Consider the following 21092-nt stretch of genomic DNA (forward strand, 5'->3'; position numbering starts at 1 on the left):
CAGGGAATATGGCCACCCATATTTGGCCTTCCAGCCTCACTACCGTAATGGTAGTGAAAGTCTTTACCGTTAGCTCTTACAGAAGGCTCTCAAGGAGGACTCTGGCTGGTGGCGTTCACATGCTCATCCCTGAACCAATCACTGTGTCCTGGAGGACTCTGAGTGGAGAGCCCAGGGTGGGAGGCCACCAGCTTTGCAGAAGTGTGGGGTCTTGTGATGGACACTCAGCCCTACACACAATGGATAAATAACATGGTTACAGCATCTGAATTTCAGTTTTTATAATATTAAAACATTTTCTCAAAAGTTGGCATAGGAAATGTACCTTAGCTTGTGAATCATTTGGTATTTATGTAGTTTGCATAAGATCACACACTACTTAAAGTGTTGGGTAGAATCCACCTTGCCATGTCTTCCAAAGGTTGCCATGAAAGTGGTAGATCCCCTGTTGGTGATACTGTCCATTAAGGTACATATTTCCAGAAGGGGAGGTCTGGATAACTTTACTGAGCATTCAGCAGAGGGCCACTGGTTTCATCCATTGTCCCAGAAAACTGGGAACCAATGATAAAGAATCAAGTGCTTGATGCAAAGCGTCTGCAAGTAAACCAGTGCAGATGACAGTGATGAAAACAAAATATCAACTATTTCACATAGAAAAGCCACCAGCCAAGGGCCTTCAACTCTACTGCAAGAGCCGTGACCTCAGCCTGTGCATACTGCTGCCAGAAGACACTGGTGGGTGGACTGGGGCAGGTAGTGACACACATCTGTCTGATGTGAAGATGGGTCCAGTATTTAGCCTACAGGGAAAAGCATAAAGTCTTCCTGTCTCTGGCTCCAGTGAGGAAGGCACACAAGATGCCTTGAAGGCTGGGTGCTTTACCTTCACAACATCACCAAAGCTTTACCAAACTCTTTAAGGATGATATTCTATTACTCAGAAAGGTTACATATAGCCTGTGAATATCTCTAACAGGCAGTGGTTCAAACACACAGTCACAGCACACACAGGTAGGTACAAAAGACACGGATGCTCTTTGTCAGTCACAAAGTCATGGGGGTTGATCGTAGCAAATTTCAGCCAGTCCAGTTCCTCTCCCTCTGGTAGGTCCTACCGAATTGGAGATTAAGTTTTTAATCGCTTGCGTTAAACTAGCCTTAGATATATGTGTATATATTTAAAGCATTAAACTGCCCTCCAGAACTTTTAGAAACATTTTTATCAAGTAAACTATCTTCAGGGGAAGTAGTCTGTATCAGTACCATCTTCAAGTACTGCTGAAGTTGTTGATCAGCCAAATTTCTATTAAGCCCGACATAATTTGGTCAGATCATGTGTTTTCGGTTCCTAGACTGCTCAAAGCAAATACTATGAAATGACTCAGCTTAAACCATGGGAATTTATCAGCTTACGTATTTGAGGCTGGGAAAATGTCCAAATCAAGGCATTATCTGTCCCGGCCGGCGGGACGTTCAATGGAAGCTCCAAATCCTGTGAGGGAGGAATGGTACGGGACAAGAGACGCGAGGAACGACAACAAAATAGGTTTCTGATCAAGCTGCAAAACTTTATTGAAGAGGCAGGGTATATATACCCTAAGGTAGAGGGAGTGGCTAGTACGAACGGGTGGCGGCCTAGGATTGGTGGCTGCAAAGGCGGGTGGTGGTCTAGGATTGGCTGCTGCTGTTGCTAGGGCGGATGGCAGATGTAAGGCTAGCACAGGATTGGTGGCTACTGTTGCTGGGGTAGAAGGCAGGTAGTAAAGCTAGCACTCTAGGCGCAAATCTTAGGCGCGAACGGCTATCACTTCCGTAGAAGGCTGAGGGCAACTTAAGCCGCTATTGCATCAGCCCTAGCGGTCATGTTGCATATCTCCGGCATCGCTGAGGGTGGATTTTATACATGCTACCTTAATCGTCCCCAACAATTATCAAAGTGACGTTTTCTTCCCAAGACTGTGGTGTTCTGGGGCTGGCTGCCATCAACCCTTGTTCCTTAGCGTTTCTGTAACATGGCAACGTACACATGGCACCTCGTGGTATCGCCCTTCTCTTTCGGTTCTGTTGACTTCACCTTCTGGCTGCCCCATCTGTGGCTTTTGCTCTCTGTCAGAATTTCATTCTCTTATAAAGGACTCCAGTATTGGGTTAAGACCCATCCTGATGGAGCTGGGGCACATCTTAACTGAAGAATCCTCATCAAAAGGTCCTACATACAATGGGTTCACACCCAGAGGAATGGATTAGATTTAAGAACATGTATTTGGAGGGGGGGGGGGGGGGCGGTACATGCAGCTTCAAACCATCACACCATGTTTCTGAACAATTCGTATGCCTAAACTGAATACTAGTCTCTTATGCAATAGGTGGTCTTTCTTTCTTTGCATAGTGTCCAGTTTTCGTATATGCTACACCTAGACACAATACGTATAAGCTTCCATGGCCTTATTGGTGTTCAAAAGATTCTCAGATTGTATCATAGAACTTGTGATACTGGAAAGGAAAGTAAATGTAAGACTAAGTGTGAACATGAACTCTTTGATTCTTCACCCTTGTAGGGTAAGGCCTCCTAGGAATGCAGGTTCCTGGGCTGGAGCTGTTCCCCCATTATTTACATGCATCATTTACAAATATGCCATTGACACACGAGACTGAGGCCTAAACAAACTCTCAAAGTGGCAACATGGGTTTTGCAATAAACCTGTCATTAAAAAATCAAACTTATGCTTTTTTTTCCCTCTTAAATATGTACATTTTAAAATATAAAAAGGGGAAAAGCATCCTCAAACCCAAGTCATTACCCTTTTAAAGATTTGTGCATGCAGCAGAGTGATGTAACCCAGAAAAACATGTTCTGAATATTAATGCATTCCTGTGGGTTTAAACCTGCTTCAAATAGAACCTTTAGATGAGGTTACTTCAGTTAAGGTGTGATTCAACCTGATCGGGATGGGTCTTAATCCTATAACTAGAGCCCCTGTAGAAAAAAGCTACAGAGAGAAAAGCTACAGAGAGCAGTCATAAGCTAGAAGTCAACAGGACCTGAAAGAGAAAGAAGATGCTGCCACATATATTGCTATGTGGCAGAAAAGTGAAGGAACCTCAGAGACTGTGGGCGAGCCAGAAGATACCAGCTCTGGGAGGAAGCAAGCCTGTAGCCCCTGAAACCATGAGTCAGTAAGTTCTTGTTGTTAATCTAACCCACTGTATGATATTTGTCTTAGCAGGTAGGATAGTAAAACTGCTTTTTCTTTCTCTTCTTTTTCATAGTAGCTGTGATTACACAGTATAGACAATGTTATCCCTGATTTTGTTTTCAAAGAGCTGTTGCCCACGTTAACAGAATTAATGCTTTTTTGTGCTGTGGCATACAATGTGTCCTGGCTTGTATGTTTTTGTGTAGTGGCATCTAAATGCCCATTTCTATTGATGTATTTTAGTGTAGAGCTGAAGTCTTTCTCACTATTATAGAAGGGCTTTCATTTTCAATCAATGTCTCTGAGAACTAGCAATCTGCTAAGCAAGATTCTGAAGGACAGCATTGTGTAGGATCTCATTACCCAATCCCCAAATTTCCAGATGTGCATGTTCTGTCCCTGGGGAATAGGACTGATCCTAATTCATCCGTGTAAAGCCTAGACTATATGCATTTCTAATGGACTTCACTAAACCAATATTTCTCATTCCACTTGAGAATCATGGACTCTTCTTCCCTTGGTCATAAACCTGCAGCCTGGAAACACTGTCAACTCTAAGCTGTTGTGTACAGGAGCAGCTGCACCCTCCCAAGTTCAAGCTGGAAGAGGGTTATGATTCTTTTGTGGAAATAAGTGAACAAGGTACAGAGGCTACATCTGGCACCGGGAGCGAGTTCAGCATTCGAATTAGACTCCACTCCCTTGAATTCTTTGTTACCAGGCACAGCAAAACCAAAAGGATTCTCTTTATGGAAGGTTCTTTTTCCACCACACAAGATCATCTTACAGTGTGAAAAATGCATCATGAGATGGAAAAACACAATTATATTAAAACCAGCTTGTCGCCTGGACATTTTCCATGTTTGAATTTAGTAAATAAATCTTGAAATAATACATTCTAGAAATTCTGTCATATCTATAGAGCTGGAGAGAATGACTTTTTGTTACCACTTAACATTTTGTCTTAATGTGACTTTTATTTACGTTTTTCTTTTTTTTTTCATTTCAGAAACATTATGTTACTCAGTTGAGTGTCTTGTAATTCTTGAGCTACCTGTTCACTGTGTTATCATTGTCACTTAGATTTCCCATACATCACTTAGTGAAGAAAACCCTTGACCGAGGCCTGATTTTTCAAGTGCATCAATATAATATATAGTTAAAGGTGATATGGTATTGATAAACAAGAAATTTCTCAAGAATATCACTTAGAGGTTCATGAATTACCCTGGTAAAATTTAATCTCCCTTTTCTGCTATCCAAATATGTTTAAAATACTCATGCTGACATTAACGGAAAATCTAGCAAAATTCAAATGAACTCTGGCATCTAGTTATAGTAATGTCCCCATGTTGGCTTCTTAGTTTTGACACACAGGTACCAAGATAATGTAAGATGTTACCTGTAGGAGGAGCTGGTGAGCAGTACATGGGAACTCCCTATTTTCTCTTTTCAACTTCTCTATGAATTAAAATTCTTCTAGAATGAAAACTGTCTTAAAAGTAATGATTATTATGTGTAAAAGTTTAATCACACTAACAGCCCTGCTTTTAAAAATCTTAACAAAATAGAAGAGTAAATTTCCAATGTGTATAAATATGCTGTTAGTTATAAGGAGATGTTCTTAGTAATACTAAGATTTGCAGAAAATTGGGTTTTTCTAGTTTCTTTGAAAACTCCTAATACTCAACTGCTCATGGTAGTCTCATTAGCAATTATTCTAATTTAGACACTGATTTCATCATTGTAGGTTGTTTTTCCTATATTCACCTAACAAAATTAAAGGCTGAATCTGATATGAACAGTGTATGACTCAGTATAAGAAAATCTCATTTCTGTATCAAATCTTGGTCCTGTATTATAGGGTAAAAGACTGGTTCTGTGCCTTAGCACCAAAGATAGAAAATTGTCATAGATTGCCATCAAGATGCCGTTTTATCATATTTTTAAGAAACGTTTTGCTTCCATTTATAATATCTTGCATTAAGTAGCAATAAAAGAAAACACCTGTGCTTGTGATCATTTAAAGTCGTTAAATATTGTGTATTACTGTGAGCTTAAATGAAAATTATGGTAATCATGAACTGAGAGAATGGAAACCAAACGAGAGAAAAGTTAGAGCAGCAAAGCGCTATTCCAGAGGCTGACGAAAATGTTATACATAATGTATCTCAAACAAACAATAAAAAAGGAGAAAGGATGATCCTAGAAACTTCAGCTCAGTACAATCCATTCAGGAAAAAGTGTTTACTGAGCACCTGGCTCTACGTCCAAAGCTATTCTGGGCAACAAGGCACTTCCCTGCAGAAACGGGCACTGGTCCTTAGTTGCCAGATGTCACAGAGCTTACCTTACAGACCAGAGGGGGAAACGGGCTCAAACTGGGACTTAGTGCAAAGAATGATTGCAAAACAAATTGCAGTCATCTGGAAGATGAGTGTGTATGCGTGTGTGTGTCTGTATACGAGGCTGGAAGTGGGGAATTTTGCCGATGTTACATGATGTTACATGTTCTCCTCCCTCCATGCAAATGTTTACAGCCTGTCTTTTTTGGAAGGGTCACAGACCTTAGGAACAGTAGCTAATAATCTACTGAGATGTCTGTTAAACTCATTCGTTCTCAGGGAAAAATAAAACTATTTTAGGGTAGTGTCTCAGTTCCTGTAGGGGACTCTTCTTTTAAATTTTATTCTGCAGGTGTCATTTTACATATAGTATGTTTCCATTTACATAATATATAGATATTTTCACATATGCATATTTTATTGTACACAAAGGTGTCTGGGGGAGAAAGGAGAGGAATATTTCACTCTTTACTTCCTGTAATTCTGAATTGTTACAAGGACATAAATTACTTTTGCAACAACATGAAAATGAAGTGTGTGTGGAACAATTCTGCTAACTGAGCTTTGGCATGGAAGGAGAGAGGCTCACCATTTGTAGATTTAAAAATATGATGGAAGAGAGAGAACCTAAGATGGTGGCTAGGTGAGACAGGGTGAAAAATCACCTCTGTGAAAAATACTAGACAAAAGCCAGAAAGTGACCCAGAACACCAGTTCCAGCTATGCACCAGCCAAACAATGTCTGCTAAATCTACAGGGACCATGCATTTGGTGAGACTGGGAGTCAGCATTCTGAAACAAGTGAGTAAGTTGGCTGAAAGTCCCGTGGCCACGCTGCGGTGTGGGGAAACCGTGTGTTGGCATTTGGAAATGGACTAGTTCTTTTTTTAAAAAAGAAAAAAAAACCGGAGCAGCTGTGGTTACAGTGGTGAGAACCACGCGGTGAAGCATGGCAGGAGCAAGCTGGGCCAACGTTTCAGTGTCTGGCATGGAGGATAGCCCTCTGCTGATTGTCCTGGGACCAGGGGAGCAGAGGGGACCCAAAAGGAGAAAGAAACTGCATCCCTTGCAGCCATCTCCCCAGCAGGCTGGAGACGTTCCTGCCCGGGGGTGGGAGCTATAGTCCAGAGCTGGGCCAAGGGTCCCAGTGTGACAGGGAGTGATTCCTGCAGCACCGTGCACACACCACAATATTGGCTGTGGACAGTGGCCTTTAGTGCATCCACAGCTAATTGTCCCAGAGCTGGGAAGGCAGAGCTGTGCGAAAAGGGGGAAATTAACATGTCCCATTCAACCATCTTTAAAGCAGGCTGGGAATGCCCCTGCATGGCCCAGCGGCCCAGGGCTTCCCTGGAGGGCTGGCATGCACTAGTGACATGGCACAGCCTTCTCTCAGCAGAGGTCCTGGAAGAGCACGGCTAAGAAGGGGGGCCCGCTCGGAAATCCCAGGGACCCTATGCCATTACCAAGGACTTGTGGGTCAGCGGCAGAGAAAATCTGTGGCAAGACTGAAATGAAAGCTTACACTCTTGCAACAGCCTTAAATCTCCGGGAACACCTGGAAGGTTTGACTATTAAAGCTGCCCTGCCTCCCTAACCACCCAGATGTATGTCTCACATTCAGGGCGGACAGCACCAACAAAACACCCAAACTTAGTTCACCAATTGAACCCTACAAGAATCAGATCCCCACACACCACAAAGACAAAGTTGTGGAGAACTGACTTGAGGGGAATAGGTGACTTGTGGACGCCATCTGCTGGTTAGTCAGAGAAAGTGTATGCCACCAAGCTGTAGATCTGACAAATTAGAGATTGGTATTTTTTATATCCTGAAAGAACCCTATCAAGTAAAGCAAATGACAAGAGTCCAAAAACAATGGAAAATCTTAAAGCATATGATAAAACCAGATGATATGAAGAATCCAAACCCAAACACCCAAATCAAAAGATCAGAAGAGACACAGTACTTGGCGCAATTAATAAAAGAACTACAGACAAACAATGAGAGCATGGCACAGGATATAAAGGACATGAAGAAGAGCAAGGCACAGGATATAAAGAACATAAAGAAGACCCTAGAAGAGCGTAACGAAGAAATTGCAAGAGTAAATAAAAAAATAGAAGACCTTATGGAAATAAAAGAAACTATTGGCCAAATTAAAAAGACTTTGGATACTCATAATACAAGATTAGAGGAAGTTGAACAGTGACTTAGCCTCCTCGAGGACCACAGAACAGAAAATGAAAGAACAAAAGAAAGAATGGGGGAAAATCGAAAAAATTGAAATGGATCTCAGGGATATGATAGATAAAATAAAATGTCCAAATTTAAGACTCATTGGTATCCCAGAAGGGGAAGAGAAGGGTAAAGGTCTAGAAAGAGTATTCAAAGAAATTGTTGGGGAAAACTTCCCAAACCTTCTACACAATATAAATATACAAAGCATAAATGCCCAGCAAACTCCAAATAGAATAAATCCAAACAAACCCACTCCAAGACATATTCTGATCAGACTGTCAAATACCGAACAGAAGGAGCAAGTTCTGAAAACAACAAGAGAAAAGCAATTTACCACATACAAAGGAAACAACATAAGACTAAGTAGTGACTACTCAGCAGCCACCATGGAGGCAAGAAAGCAGTGGCATGACATATTTAAAATTCTGAGAGAGAAAAATTTCCAACCAAGAATACTTTATCCAGCAAAACTCTCCTTCAAATTTGAGGGAGAGCTTAAATTTTTCATAGACAAACAAATGCTGAGAGATTTTGCTAATAAAAGACCTTCCCTACTTCAGATACTAAAGGGAGCCCTACCCACAGAGAAACAAAGAAAGGAGAGAGAGATAAAGAGAAATTTAACAGACGTGTAGAACATTACATCCCAAATCACCGGGACACACATTCTTCTCTAGTGGTCATGTATCTTTCTCCAGAATAGACCATAGGCTGGGACATAAAACAGCCTCAATAAATTAAAAAAAAATTGAATATATTCAAAGCACATTCTCTGACCACAATGGAATACAAATAGAAGTCAATAACCATCAGAGTCTTAGAAAATTCACAAACAACTGGAGGGTAAAAATGAGGGGGAGATGAAAACATTCCCAGATAATCAAAAGCTGAGAGACTTCATCACCAGTAGATCAGTCCTATGAAAAATGCTAAAGGGAATTGAGCAGGCTGAAAGGAAGAGACACTAAACAATTGACTGAAACCACATGAAGAAATAAAGAGTTCCAGTAAAGATCACATGGTAAATATAAATACCTATATTACTGTATTTTTGATTTGTAACTCCACTATTTACTTCCTACAGGATCTAAAATACATAAACTGCAATGACAAATCAGTGCTTTGGACTCAATGTAAAATATGTAATTGTTGATGAGAACTACATAAAGGTGGGGGAATGGAGGAGTATAGGAACATAGTTTACATGTCCTATTGAAGTTAGGATGGTATCAAAGAAAAACAAGATTGTTATAGATTTAAGAGGTTAAATTTAAGCCCCACAGTAAACACAAAGTATCAGAGAATATGACCATAGAGATGAAAAATAGAGTATGGGTTACGAGAAGTGGGGGAAGGGGCAATGGGGAGTTAAGAAATCAGTGTAGGGTTGCTGTTTGGGGTGAAGGGAAATTTCTAGTAATGGATGATGGGAAGGTGATAGCATTGCAACATTCTAAATGTGATTAATCCCACTAATGGAATGCTAGGGAGGGGTTGGAATGGGAAGATTTAGACTGTATATGTTTCCACAATTGAAAAAAAAAAAAGAAAAAGACAGTCTAAATAGGTAATGACAATTAAATGCCAAGGATGATCCTGGAGGGGATCTGAGGATGGAGGAGAGGAGGCTCAAAGGGACGTGGTTGGGACATAAGAAAACAAAAAAGGAAATATAGAATGTAAGCTTTGTATCAATGTTGAATTTCTTGAACTCCTTAGCCACGCTTAATGGGATTGCATAAAAGAATGTGCTTGTTCACGGGAATTGTAGATATGAATTATATTGTTTGTTCAAGGATGTGTGCAGCTAGCTCTCATACATTCTGAAGACAAAGCAATAGATGATGGATGATAGGGAGGGAGGGAGGGAGGGAAAGAAAGAAATGGTGGTGTGACAGGATGTTAAAGTTGGTGGATCAGGGTATCGGGGGAGGGGGGTTGGGGTATGCTGGAGTTCTGCGTATGGGTTTTGTATTGTTTTTGCAACTGTTCCTGTAAGTTTGAATTTATTTCAAAATAAAATTAAAAAAAAACTATGACGGAAGAGTCCAGTTGCAAATGGTAAACTGAGCTCATGCTAAAGCCTTCCCATCAAATCCCTTGAAATTGAAAACAATTTGTAAAACATCAATAAATCCTTAAAGTCACTGGAAAACCAGAAGGAAATTTTAGGGGATGAGAAAAATGCTCAGTAAGGACTGAAAACTAGAAAGCTGGGGTCAGCTGGAAGGACATCACTGATCAAAGCTTTCACAGGGGCATACTGCTGTCTGGGGTGGGAACAGCTCCAAGAAGTCTCTGGGCTGGCCCTGGGATGCAGGTGCAGGGCCCTGGGCCTCGGACAACCTACCCAAGTATGCTCAATTAGGGACCTGTTAGCAAGAGCAGACAGGAAGGTCAGCCCTTGAGTGTGGGGCTGGACTCTCCCAACAAGAACAGCAAAGCTTTGCAACATTTACTTGAACAACTCTGAGAATAGTAAGTGACCAGCAAAACCTCTCAAGGTGCATCTAGAATTTAAAGAATCTGATAGGATAATGAGAACTCTACCTTTTGGTTTAGGTTCCATGACATCTTACCTTTATTTTGAAAAATGGGGTACAATAGGTCTAAGGTGTAGCTAAGATCTCAAATATCTAAAACCTGAGCAAAGCAGAAAACTGGGCTTGAGTACTGCTGTGAACACAGACTCCTCACCCAACCCTCCCAGACGGTCCTGTGGTTTTGTGACTTTGGATGGATCTCACTGGTGCAAGGTTCTCACCTTGGCAAGGGCAGGGGCTGCTGCTCTGGCAGTGGTCTGAGGGTGGCCCTGCAGGTCAGATGTGGCGTGAGAAGCACTTCCCGTTGTAAGTTCCTGTTAGTGATTCCAGGCCACTATCCCACGCTGAACCCTAGCTGGGAACAGAGCGCACCTGGGTTGGCTGCTGCGTCTCTCCCGAGTTTTCCAGCCTCCTCCGGCCTGACCTTCCATCCTCCCACTCCAGGGATGAGGGTCTGGCGCTATCCCAGCGCTGAGGCACTCGCTGAGGCCTGGCTGCTCTGCTGGAAAGTGCCTTCTAGTGGAAGCCGACACCGAACAAAGAAAAGCGGTTACACATGGTGCTCAGCGCCGCGCAGGAAACAAACAGGGTGCTGTGGTGGAAACTACCAGGGCGTGAGCGATGTCCCTTGTCCAGACTGGACTCGGGGGTAAATCTTCCTCCTAGGATCTGCTGCCCACAGCTCCCCAAGCCCCTCGGCCCCAGCCCCGTCCTCCCGGACCTGGGGGCCCAGGTAGGAGAGAGCGCGCCCTTGGACATGGTGGGGCTCAGGCGGTCACACCGCGATGCAGAATTAATGGCGAGCGCCGCGGAGCGAAACCCGAGCTGGGGCGGGTGGGGAGAGGTGCAGGGGAGCGCGGGCTCCTGCGAGCCCAGGGCGAACGGGAAGGCATCGGGGCCCAGGGCTCCTGAGGGAGGCGGGGCGGGAGGGTACCCTGGCCAGGGGCGGGTGCGGGGGACCAAGACCCGAGGCAAAGGGGGGAAGGACGTGGGGCCAGGGGCTGGAGGCAGGGGTCGGGGGTGGGGCGGGGCGGGGCGATGGACTCAAGGTCCAGGGCAGGGGCGCAGCTGCGTGCGCCGTGAATATTGAAAGAGTCGGGGGCCAGGGGCGTGGCGCGGCGGGAAGGACTTTTCGAGGGGCGCCGGTGGCCGCGCCGCACCCCAGCACCCTGGGCAAGACCCTTTGAAGCTCGGTGGTGTCTGTCACTTTTCGGGACCCAGTGTCGGGTTCTTTCTCTGTCTAATTCCGCCTCTTTCCTCCTCCATCCTTTCCTACCCCCACCCCCACCCTCCGCCGGACCGGGGAGTTCCATGCGTGTCCTTGGTGACTTGGTGACTCACTTCCCTGTGCGCTGTCAGCTCTGATTCATCCTCTCTGCGCTTTGGATCTCCGCAGCCACTGCTCCGCACCCCCCTCCTCCAACAGCGCCTCACAATCCACCCTCATACCGAAGTCCCCCTCCCCTGGAAACGGGCCCCCTTCCCCCCTGGTCCGAGCCCCACGGACACCCGCGCCGAGGTCGCACGTTCTGTTCCCCCCAGCTCCAGGAGTGCGGAGGCGGAGTTGGCGTCCTTTCTCCCTGCTCTCTCCCAGGCCTGTAGGTGGCCGCAGCCCCACCCCTCCTTTCCCGGCAGCCGGGTCGTTCCAGGACCAGGCAATGAGGCTTTGAGCGTCTGACTCAGCTTCCGCGCCATCCCGTCCCTCTGCCACCATCGTCTGCAACTCTGCAGCCTTCGGTGTCCTAGGGGATGACTGCCTGTCACCCATCAAGTCCCGCACCTGTTCAATCCTAAACGCAGATGCTGCCACTCAATATGGCCACCCCATCCCCATCCCTCCAGGGCCCCAACCTCTCCCCAAAGTGTTCAACCCTGCCTTTATGCCTTTCTGCTCTTTTATTTATTGTTGGTAACTCTTTCCTGATCCTTTTCATGCCTCTCTGGCTCTCCTCCTGAACTTCTTCTAGCTCCTCTTTCGCCACCCACCCCTTAGAGATTGGCGTTTCCTTGGAAAATCTCACCATACCCATGACTTTAGCTACACCCATTTTCTCAAGGCTCTCAAAGTTACATCTGGTGCCTTGATCTCTCCCTAAGCTTTCCCTGGAACTGTAGCATGTCAGGACAAAATTCTTTCTCCGCCAGATTCATTTGCCTTCCTGTTTCCCACCACCCACTGCTGGCTCAAGCCCATAGCCTGGGAGTCTTGCTCAATTCCTCCTTCCTTCCCCTCTGCTCCAACAGGCCCTGAGTCCCATTGTCCTGCTTAAACAGCCCTTCCCTCTGTCCCACTGCCACTCTCTCCTTCCCACGTGCCACCTTTCACCTGCATGATGGCAGCCTGGGTCTCCTGGCCTCCTGTCACCCTCACACCCTCCTTGTCTTCTGGGCTGCAGGGTGCTCTTTCCAGTAGCTCACTCTGATCGAGGACCCACCCGACTCAGAGCTCCTCAGGAGTTCCCTGATGTCCATAAGATAAAACAAACTTGTCGGCGTGATGGATAAAGCACTTCAGATGAGTCCAGTCTACAGTGCCTCATATTTAATGACACTGGTAATCTATTTGTCTCCCTAGGTAGACACACTTTTGCCTGCTTCCCTGCCTTAGTCTTCTGGGGCTGCTGTATCAAATACCGCAGACTGAGTGGCTTAAACCACAGGAATTTATCATCTCGTTGTTTGGGAGACTAGAAGTCCAAAATCAAGGTGTCAGCAGGCCATGCTTTCCCTGAATTCTGTAAGGTTCTAGTGGTGGCTTGTTGGCGATCCATAACTCAACCTCTGCCTCTGTCACATGGCCGTCTGTCTCCCTGTCACTTTTTACTGTGTCCACTTTCCCCTCCTTATAAGGACTCCAGTCATATTGGATTAGGGCCCACCCTGATTCCTTTTGTCCTTATTTTAACTAATAACGTCTACAAAGACCCTATTCCCAATTAAGATCACATTCACAGGATTGGGGTTTATGGGGGACATGATTCAACCCACTGCACCCTGTTTCTTAGTTTGAATTACCCTCTTCCTGTTTGCCACCTGGTCAGCTCATCCTTTCTTCAGATCCCAGCACAACTGTTAGAGCCTCTGTGCCACTTTTCTGGGTTACCCCAGCCAGACTTAGCTGTTGCCTTTTCTATTCTTTCTTGTCCCTTACACATAAGGCCATCACAGCACCACTCTGCTATTCAGTAGTTTGCAGAGTTATCTCCCCAGCTGACAGGAGGCATTTGGAGTCAGGGACCTTGTCTTCTGACTTCACAGCCTCAGGCCTTAGCATAGCTCCTGGCCCAGAGTAGAGGCTCAATACAAGTTTGTGGAATGAATGAATGAATGAAACAGTGATTCACACCATCAGGCTGAGAGTCACTGTTACCATTTCATAAATGCCAGGGATGTCATGTAATAATGTTATTAAAGCTGATGTGCACAAGTCAAGTTATCCAAAGATTAACAGTTTAAATGATCTGATGGACTTGGCCCATGTATTGCTTAGATAACTCACCTGACAAGAACTCCTCACAGTCTTTGTGAAGCGACTGTTCTGGAAAAGAGAGGATGTGTTGGGGGTGTGGCACAGTATCTGTGGGGGCAGCAGAGGGGGGACAGAGAGGAAGGCAGCAGGGGTGTCAGAAGATACAGTCTCTCACTCAACTGTATCTGTTTTGTCCTTGGGCCTCAGTGAGCAGATACCTTCCAGGAAAATCTCATCATGCCCACGATTTGGTAAGATTTAGATTTGGCTGAGTTTCTCTACATCAGTTTGGAGTGGGTGCCGAGAAAGTGCAGAAACTGCCCACTTTTGTTTAAAAAGAATGGAAAGTTCTGCCCACAATTCACCAAGCAGGCACAATGGAAATGCATATCTCATGCCCTTTTATGCTTTCATTCATTGACACCCCCACACCACCGCCCCACATTGTGAAATTAAATCCCTTGCCCTTGATGCAAATGCCAAGAGGTTTTCAAGAGGATCTCATCTCTGAGCCCTAAGCTTAGCCACAGAGGCACCACTCCTGGGCTATCAAGGTCACCATGCAGTACTGCAAGTATTTACCGGAGCACTCTTTGTCCTCCCACCCTGGCCTCCTGTGTGTGACTTCACCATAGCTGGAGTAACTCTCATTACTGGTGAGCCCTGCTCTCTCTCTCACACTCCCTCATCCTTTGAGGTTTGTTGGTTGGTTTAATTTTAGGAGCTTCATTGCCATAGGACCCAGGTGAGAGCTACTCAGTGAAGTGCAGTAAGTCTTTCTAACTTGGCATTGGAGGGAGCAGTTTCCCTGAGCTTCTTAACCAGAGAGGTCCAGCTCCTTTCAGCAAAGACCTCTGTGGCTGCCCAGAGTGGGCTGCTCCCTATCCATCCCTAGACAATGGGCTCCCACCTGGCTTGCCCTCCATTTGTATTTTTTTTTCACATTACAATAAAATTGGAATTTAATGACAACGTGACACTATAAATTACTTGGGCTAGGGAAGAAACGGGAAACAAAAACTAAAATTGCAACTTCTGTTCTAATTGAGGTGAGATTTACATATCATATCATTAGCCATTTTTAAGTGTACAGTTCAGTGGTATGTGATGTATTCACCATGTTGTGCAATCACCTGCTCTCATTTTAGAACTTTTTCATCACCACATAAAAAATACCCTGTACCCATGAAGTAATCATTTTCCTTGGTCTCCCCATATCCTGGTAACCTCTAATCTGCTGTCTCTATGGATTACCTACTCTAGATGTATAATATCAAAGGAATCATACAATGTATGGTATCTGGATTCTTTTACTTAATGTCTTCAAGGTCCATCGATTTTGTAACATGCATCAGAACTTCATTCCTTTCTATGGCTCAATAATATCGCATTGTATGAATGTACTTCACTAACACAAGGTGTTAATAATAGAATGATATATGGGAACTCTGGATTATCTGCATGATTTTTCTGTAAACCTACTGTGTCTCTAATAAAACATACATATACAGATTCCATTGTATGGATAGACCACATTTTGCTTACCCACTTATCTGCTGATGGACACTCGAGCCACTTCCATCTTTTTGGCCACTACAAAATACTATTGCTATAAACAGTTGTGTACAAGTCTCTGTGTGCACAGACATATGTTTTCATTTCTCTTGGGTATGTACCTAGGAGTGGAATCACGAGGCCACATGGTAATTCTATGTTTAACTATTTGAGGAACAAGCAGACTGTTTTCCACAATGACGTCACCATTTTATATTCTGACCAGAAATACACGAGGGTTCCTATTTGTCTGCATGCTCACCACCACTTTTTATTTTCCGTTTTTGTTTTTTTAAGTCATCCTAGTATGAAATCGTATCTCATTTTGGTTTTGATTTACATTTCCTTAACAACCAGTTATGTTGAACACATTTTCATTTACTTGGTCATCTGTATATCATCTTTGAAGATATGTTTATTCAAGTCCTTTGCCCCTTTTTTAACTGGATGGCTGTCTTTTTGTTGCTGAATTACAAGAGTTCTTTTTTTTTTTGCTGCAAAAAGCTTTATTGTTCACTCTTGGTAAACAGAGGGCTGCAAGGTGGCTGGTGTAAAAGATGCCTCCTGGCTGAAGGGAGGGGCTCAGGGAGAAGCCTGGATGCCAGGGAAATGCAGAGGGGCCTCCAAAAGGTTTCTGTGCTCTGGAGGTTCCTAGTCATCCATGAGGTGAGTCTTTCAAAGAGAAACTTGTCCAGCCTGGCCTGTGGGGCGGCCAGCCTAAGGATGGGAAGATGGTCAGGTGGTCGCTCATTTTCTTGATGAGTTTCACTTCATAAGAAATGGCTCTCCAGGAAGTCAGAGATGAGGGTCTGTGTTGGCAGAACCCAGGGCACGTGGATCCAAAGGCGCCTGGTTCAGGTTCTTCTCCAGGGCCTTGGCAGCTTCCCACTCATCTCGGGATGGATTCTGCATATCCTGGAAAAGGGTGTGGCCACTTTGCTGGTTTTGCATCTTCAAGAGATTCTCTGAGCTGTTGGGCTTCTCCTTAGTCAATTCATGTAAAGGGGTCCAGGCCCTCCATAGCCACATCATCGCAGTCAAAACAAAAGCCCAGAGAGAGGTAGGTGGATGAGGCCCAGAGATGGGTGGTTAACAGAGGCCTTCACTTCTGCAGGATAATTCTGACATATCTGGGAGCTAAGGGTTGGTTGACAATGAGGACCTAACTATAAAAAAATGATGTTAGCTGGTCCTGGAAGCAGGATATGCCTGAGAAGATGGTCTGGAGGTTGCAACTGAAGAGGGGGGTGGAGGGTGGTCTGAAGCTGACAGGCAAGATAGTCCTGTGTCTGTTCCATCCAAACACTGCTGAAGCAAGAGACAGATCTGTGGGACTGCCAGCCATGCCAATAAGTGTTCTTCATACATTCTGGATCTTTAAATCCTTATCAGATATATGATTTGCAAATATTTTCTCCTATTCCAAAGGTCGTCTTTTAACTTTTTCATAATGCCCTTGATACACAAACATTTTAAATTTTTATGAAGGTCAATTTATCTTTTTTTTTTCATTTGTTGCTCATGCTTTTGGCATCAAGTCTAAGAATTCATTGCCAAGCCCAAGGTCATAAAGATGTACTACTACATTTTCTTGTAAGAATTTTTTACGGTTTTAGCCCTTATATTTAAGTCATTGATCCATTTTGAAGTAATTCTGTATATGAAGTGAGGTAGGAGTCCAACTTCATTCTTTTGCTTGTGGTCCTCCAGTTATCCCAGCACCTTAGTTGAAGAGACTATTCCTTCCACATTAAGTGGTCTTGGCACCCTTGTTGAAAATCAATTAGCTATAGATGTAAGGGTTTATTTCTGGACTCTCGATTCAATTCCATCAGTCTATATGCCTAGTCTTATGCCAGTATCACACTGTTTTACTGTGGCTTTATAGTAAGTTTTGAAATTGGAAAGTGTGAGTCCTCCCACTTTGTTTTACTTCTTCAATATTGTTTTGGCCGTTTGGAGCCCCTTGCAGTTCCATATGAATTTGAGGATCAGTTTTTCAAATTTCTTCTAAAAAGGCTGTTAGAATTTTGATAGAGATTGCATTGAGTCTATAGATCACATTGAGGAATATTGCCACCCTAACAAAATTAAGTCCTCCAGTCTATGAACATGGATGTCTTTCTTTATATAGGTCTTTTTGTTTGTCTCTTTCTTATAGCTATATTTTGTAGTTTTCCTTTTTGGGTACTACATTGCTGGTGTATAGAAACTGATTTTTGTGTTGATCTTGTGCCCTGCTAATTGCTGAATTTGTTTTTAGTTCTAGTAGTTCTCATGTAGATTCTATGGGATTTTCTATATATATAGCTTCATGCCGTCTGCATATAGAGATAGTTTTACTTTTTCCTTTCCAATTAGATGTCTTTTATTTTCTGTTTGTACCTAATTGTTTCCATTTCTATTTTGAAGTAGATCACCCAAGTTAATTCCAGACCCCAAAAGAAGATGAGCTTCTCATGATGAGGAAAAAGAGTGAGGAAGAGAAACACGTACTGTTATTTAGCTATTTCTTAAATTCTTATGAACAGAAATATTAAAAACAATAACCAAAAAACCCTCCAGAGTAGCAAGATTCTCTTAATTTAACTCAGATTTAAAAAATGACAGCATAATTTTTAAAAAAAGAAATAACTGAAACCTAGATTCTGAAAAAAATCTTCTAGATTTCAGGTCCTATCTATCACAAATAAATGAACCAGCTCCAAGTTTCATAACCCCTATTTTTACCAATCAAATGTGGGGGATCTCTGCCTGATATGCACAAGAGAGCAATACCTGAGACACTGGGGTTCCAAAGAAAGAAAGAGTCTATTGCTAAGCATGAAGCAAGGAGAACAGATGGCCTATGGGACCTAAAATCTGTCTTCCCAAACAGTAGTAACTCTGATAATTTTATAGTATCAAAAGATGGGCAAGTTTTGGGATGGTGAGTATAATGGCTTGAAATGACAAGGTTAGAGATAATCTAATTATTGAGCAGGTGCAGATTGATTACATGCATAATCACAGAACATATTAAGAAACTGGCAGATTTAATATGATGATGGGTGTGATTTTTACTATTATAATGAGATATAGGTCACTAATAGGTTAAGGTTTAAGCTATTGCCCATGTCAGGCGGGCCGATTTTGGTTAGATCTAGCCTTGTCTAGTAAGACAGCTCAGGAATTGGGGAGGTTTAGTTCTGGGCTGACTCAAGTTCCTTCATTAATAAACATTAAGGGGCTGTCTAGTGATCACAAGACTTTAAAGTTGTAAAATAGGATAAAAGGGTACAAGTGGGGCGAGTTATCATGAGGTTTTTACCATCATAAGATAAAGATACAATCATTATCAAAGATCAAGTATCTGGGTTACAGTTCAGTGAGTCTCAGCAGATGCAGGTATTTAATTTTGGCTATTCTACAATATACTAGAAAGTAAAAAGGCATCTATATAATGATTCAGTAATCATAATCATTTATTAACTTCTCAGTTACACTATTTCTGTAGGCACTCATCTTTTAGATACTAGGTTAACAAGTCAGGTGGAAAGATGCAAATTTCATTCGTGCCACTGGATTAAAGATAGACCTTAAATAATTAAAAAAAAAAATAGTCAAGATAGAACTGAGCATCGTTGCTTTGCTTCACAATTGTAATCTTGCGAAAACAGTCATTTTTCAGTGTAGGTTTTCCTTTAAAGCAAAGACTGTTTCTTAATTTCTTATTATTTTACTAGCTGTTTCTGATTGTTGCCATTGAGAGGGCAAATGACATGTTAAACTCGATTCTGTCTGTTAATCAAAATCATCCTTACGTCTCTCTCTAGTTATCACTCTTTCTATCTTGTTCTTCAGCAAGGAATTTCTTGAAAGGCAGTCCAAGATGGCTGCCTCCATGTGTCTCTTTTTATGCCAGGATTCCAATCAGTTTGGCTTCTATCTTATCTACTCTCAAGAAGGTAGCTAATGGCCTGGGATTGTGAAATGGCCTCTTTCAGTTCTAACACTCCTCTTCCCTTAGCACCAGCCACTGATGCTATGGACCACTGTTTCCTTTGTCCAGTTCTCCTCTGTCGTCTCCTTCTCAATCCTCTTTGCTATATCCTCTTTCTCCAGCCATCCTTTAAAATGTTGCTTGTTATCCCCCAGGCCTCTGCCATCTGATATACTAGCTCTGCCAGGCCAATGCACCCCATGGCTTCATTTAATACCTGTCTCCAATACTGCAGACTTTATTTTGATCGTCTCTTGGACATCTTTACCTAAATGTTTCACAAACACTCTAAATCCCTTTTGACTCCAACCCGTTCTTTATTTGACACTCACCTGATACTTGCCCCCAGCTTCTCTCTTTCCATTAATTACATCATCATCCACCCAATTATCAAAGTTTGGAGACTAAAAGTCATCTGGAACTCATGCATCCAATTATCGGAGTTGGGAGACTAAAACTGCTGCTCTTTCCCTTGTCTCTCCCCAGAATTCACCACTATATCCTGTGATCTCTGTCTCCCAGTTAGCCCCCTGTCACCATTGTCTGGGCCTGGGCTTGGGCCCAAATTACTTGTGTTCTGGGCTACTGAAGCCCATTCCCAACTGGCCCTGCTGCCACTCTCTTCTGCCATCCAATCTGTCCTAAGTGCCATGTTAGAGTTGGGAGGAAAAGAAGAAAAGGAAGGAAGGAGGGAAGGAAGTGTGGACAACAAATTGGAGTTGAGTTTGCAGATTACAGCATTTTATTCGGGACACTGAAGTTTTCTGCAACAAAGGAAGCCAAAATGGAAGTGGCTTCTGGGTTCTAGGGATGGCAAAAGATTTTTATAGATATAGAAAGGAAATTAGCTTGGCTTCTATTAATGGGACCAGGGTTTGTCCATCTTATAGGGGTGGGTTTAGGGCAGGTGGGCTTTATTTTGTATTGGGTCAAACGTAATGAACTCAGAGCTTGACTGGCTATCTGGATCAGCTGCCTTAGTGGTGATTTCAAATTTCAAAAGATAAAGACGAAACTCCAGAGGGCATTTTTGTTTGTTTTTTGTGTTTTTTTTTTTTTGGCTCTGAGGGGGTCCAGAGCTTTCTCTATACAGTTTTATCACAGGGAAGGAAGGAAGGAAGGAAGGAAGGGAGGGAGGGAAAGGAGGGGAGGGGAAGGGAAGAGAAAGGGAGGGAGAAGAAGAGAGCAAGAAAGAAGGAGGAAGGAGAAAGGAAGAAGGGAGGGAAGAAATGAAGGGAGGAAGAGACAAAGGAAAAAAAAAGGAAAGGAAGGAAGGAAGAAGGGAGGGAGGGATGAAGGAAGGAAGGAAAGAAGGAGGGAGGGAGAAAGGGAAAAGAAGAAAGAAGCTAATCATGCTACTCCTTGGGTGAAAATCCTGTAATGGTCCCCAGCGCCTGAAGGATGAAACCCAAATTCCTTAGAAAGGAAAAGGACATCTTTCCCAGTCCAGGCCTTGACCTTGATTCATCCTCGCCCATCCCCCAGCCTCTGCCCATGCACCCCCATTTCCTCTCCACTCTCCCCCTGGGAAATGGCTCCCCTAACAGGACCCAGATCCACCGACACCCCACAAATCCATTCTGACGCCCAGAGAGAGACATTTCCATCCTGGCCTCGTGGCTGCGTGCCCTCAATCCTATAAGCCCGCCACTCTCCATGCTCTAAATGCAATCCTGTTGGTCTGTGCTGTGAAGAGAGGAAGCACCTGGCTTTGTTCTGTTTTACTCCCCAACTCTCTGGCCTGATGCAGTGCTCAGT

The 21092-nt window shown here is 43.6% G+C and overlaps 1 protein-coding gene across 1 annotated transcript in view; it reads left to right on the plus strand.

Annotated features, from left to right (window-relative positions):
* The first annotated feature begins 2996 nt into the window (after positions 1 to 2996).
* SERPINB6 (serpin family B member 6) overlaps positions 2997 to 21092 on the plus strand; it is a 57357-nt gene continuing 39261 nt past the window's right edge. The window contains exon 1 of the mRNA XM_037843741.1: positions 2997 to 3180. Coding sequence (XP_037699669.1) covers positions 3062 to 3180 — 119 coding nt within the window. The 5' untranslated portion in view covers positions 2997 to 3061. The remainder of the gene's footprint in view (positions 3181 to 21092) is intronic.

The sequence above is a fragment of the Choloepus didactylus genome, chromosome 7, assembly GCF_015220235.1.
Source record: "Choloepus didactylus isolate mChoDid1 chromosome 7, mChoDid1.pri, whole genome shotgun sequence".
Taxonomy (NCBI): domain Eukaryota; kingdom Metazoa; phylum Chordata; class Mammalia; order Pilosa; family Megalonychidae; genus Choloepus; species Choloepus didactylus.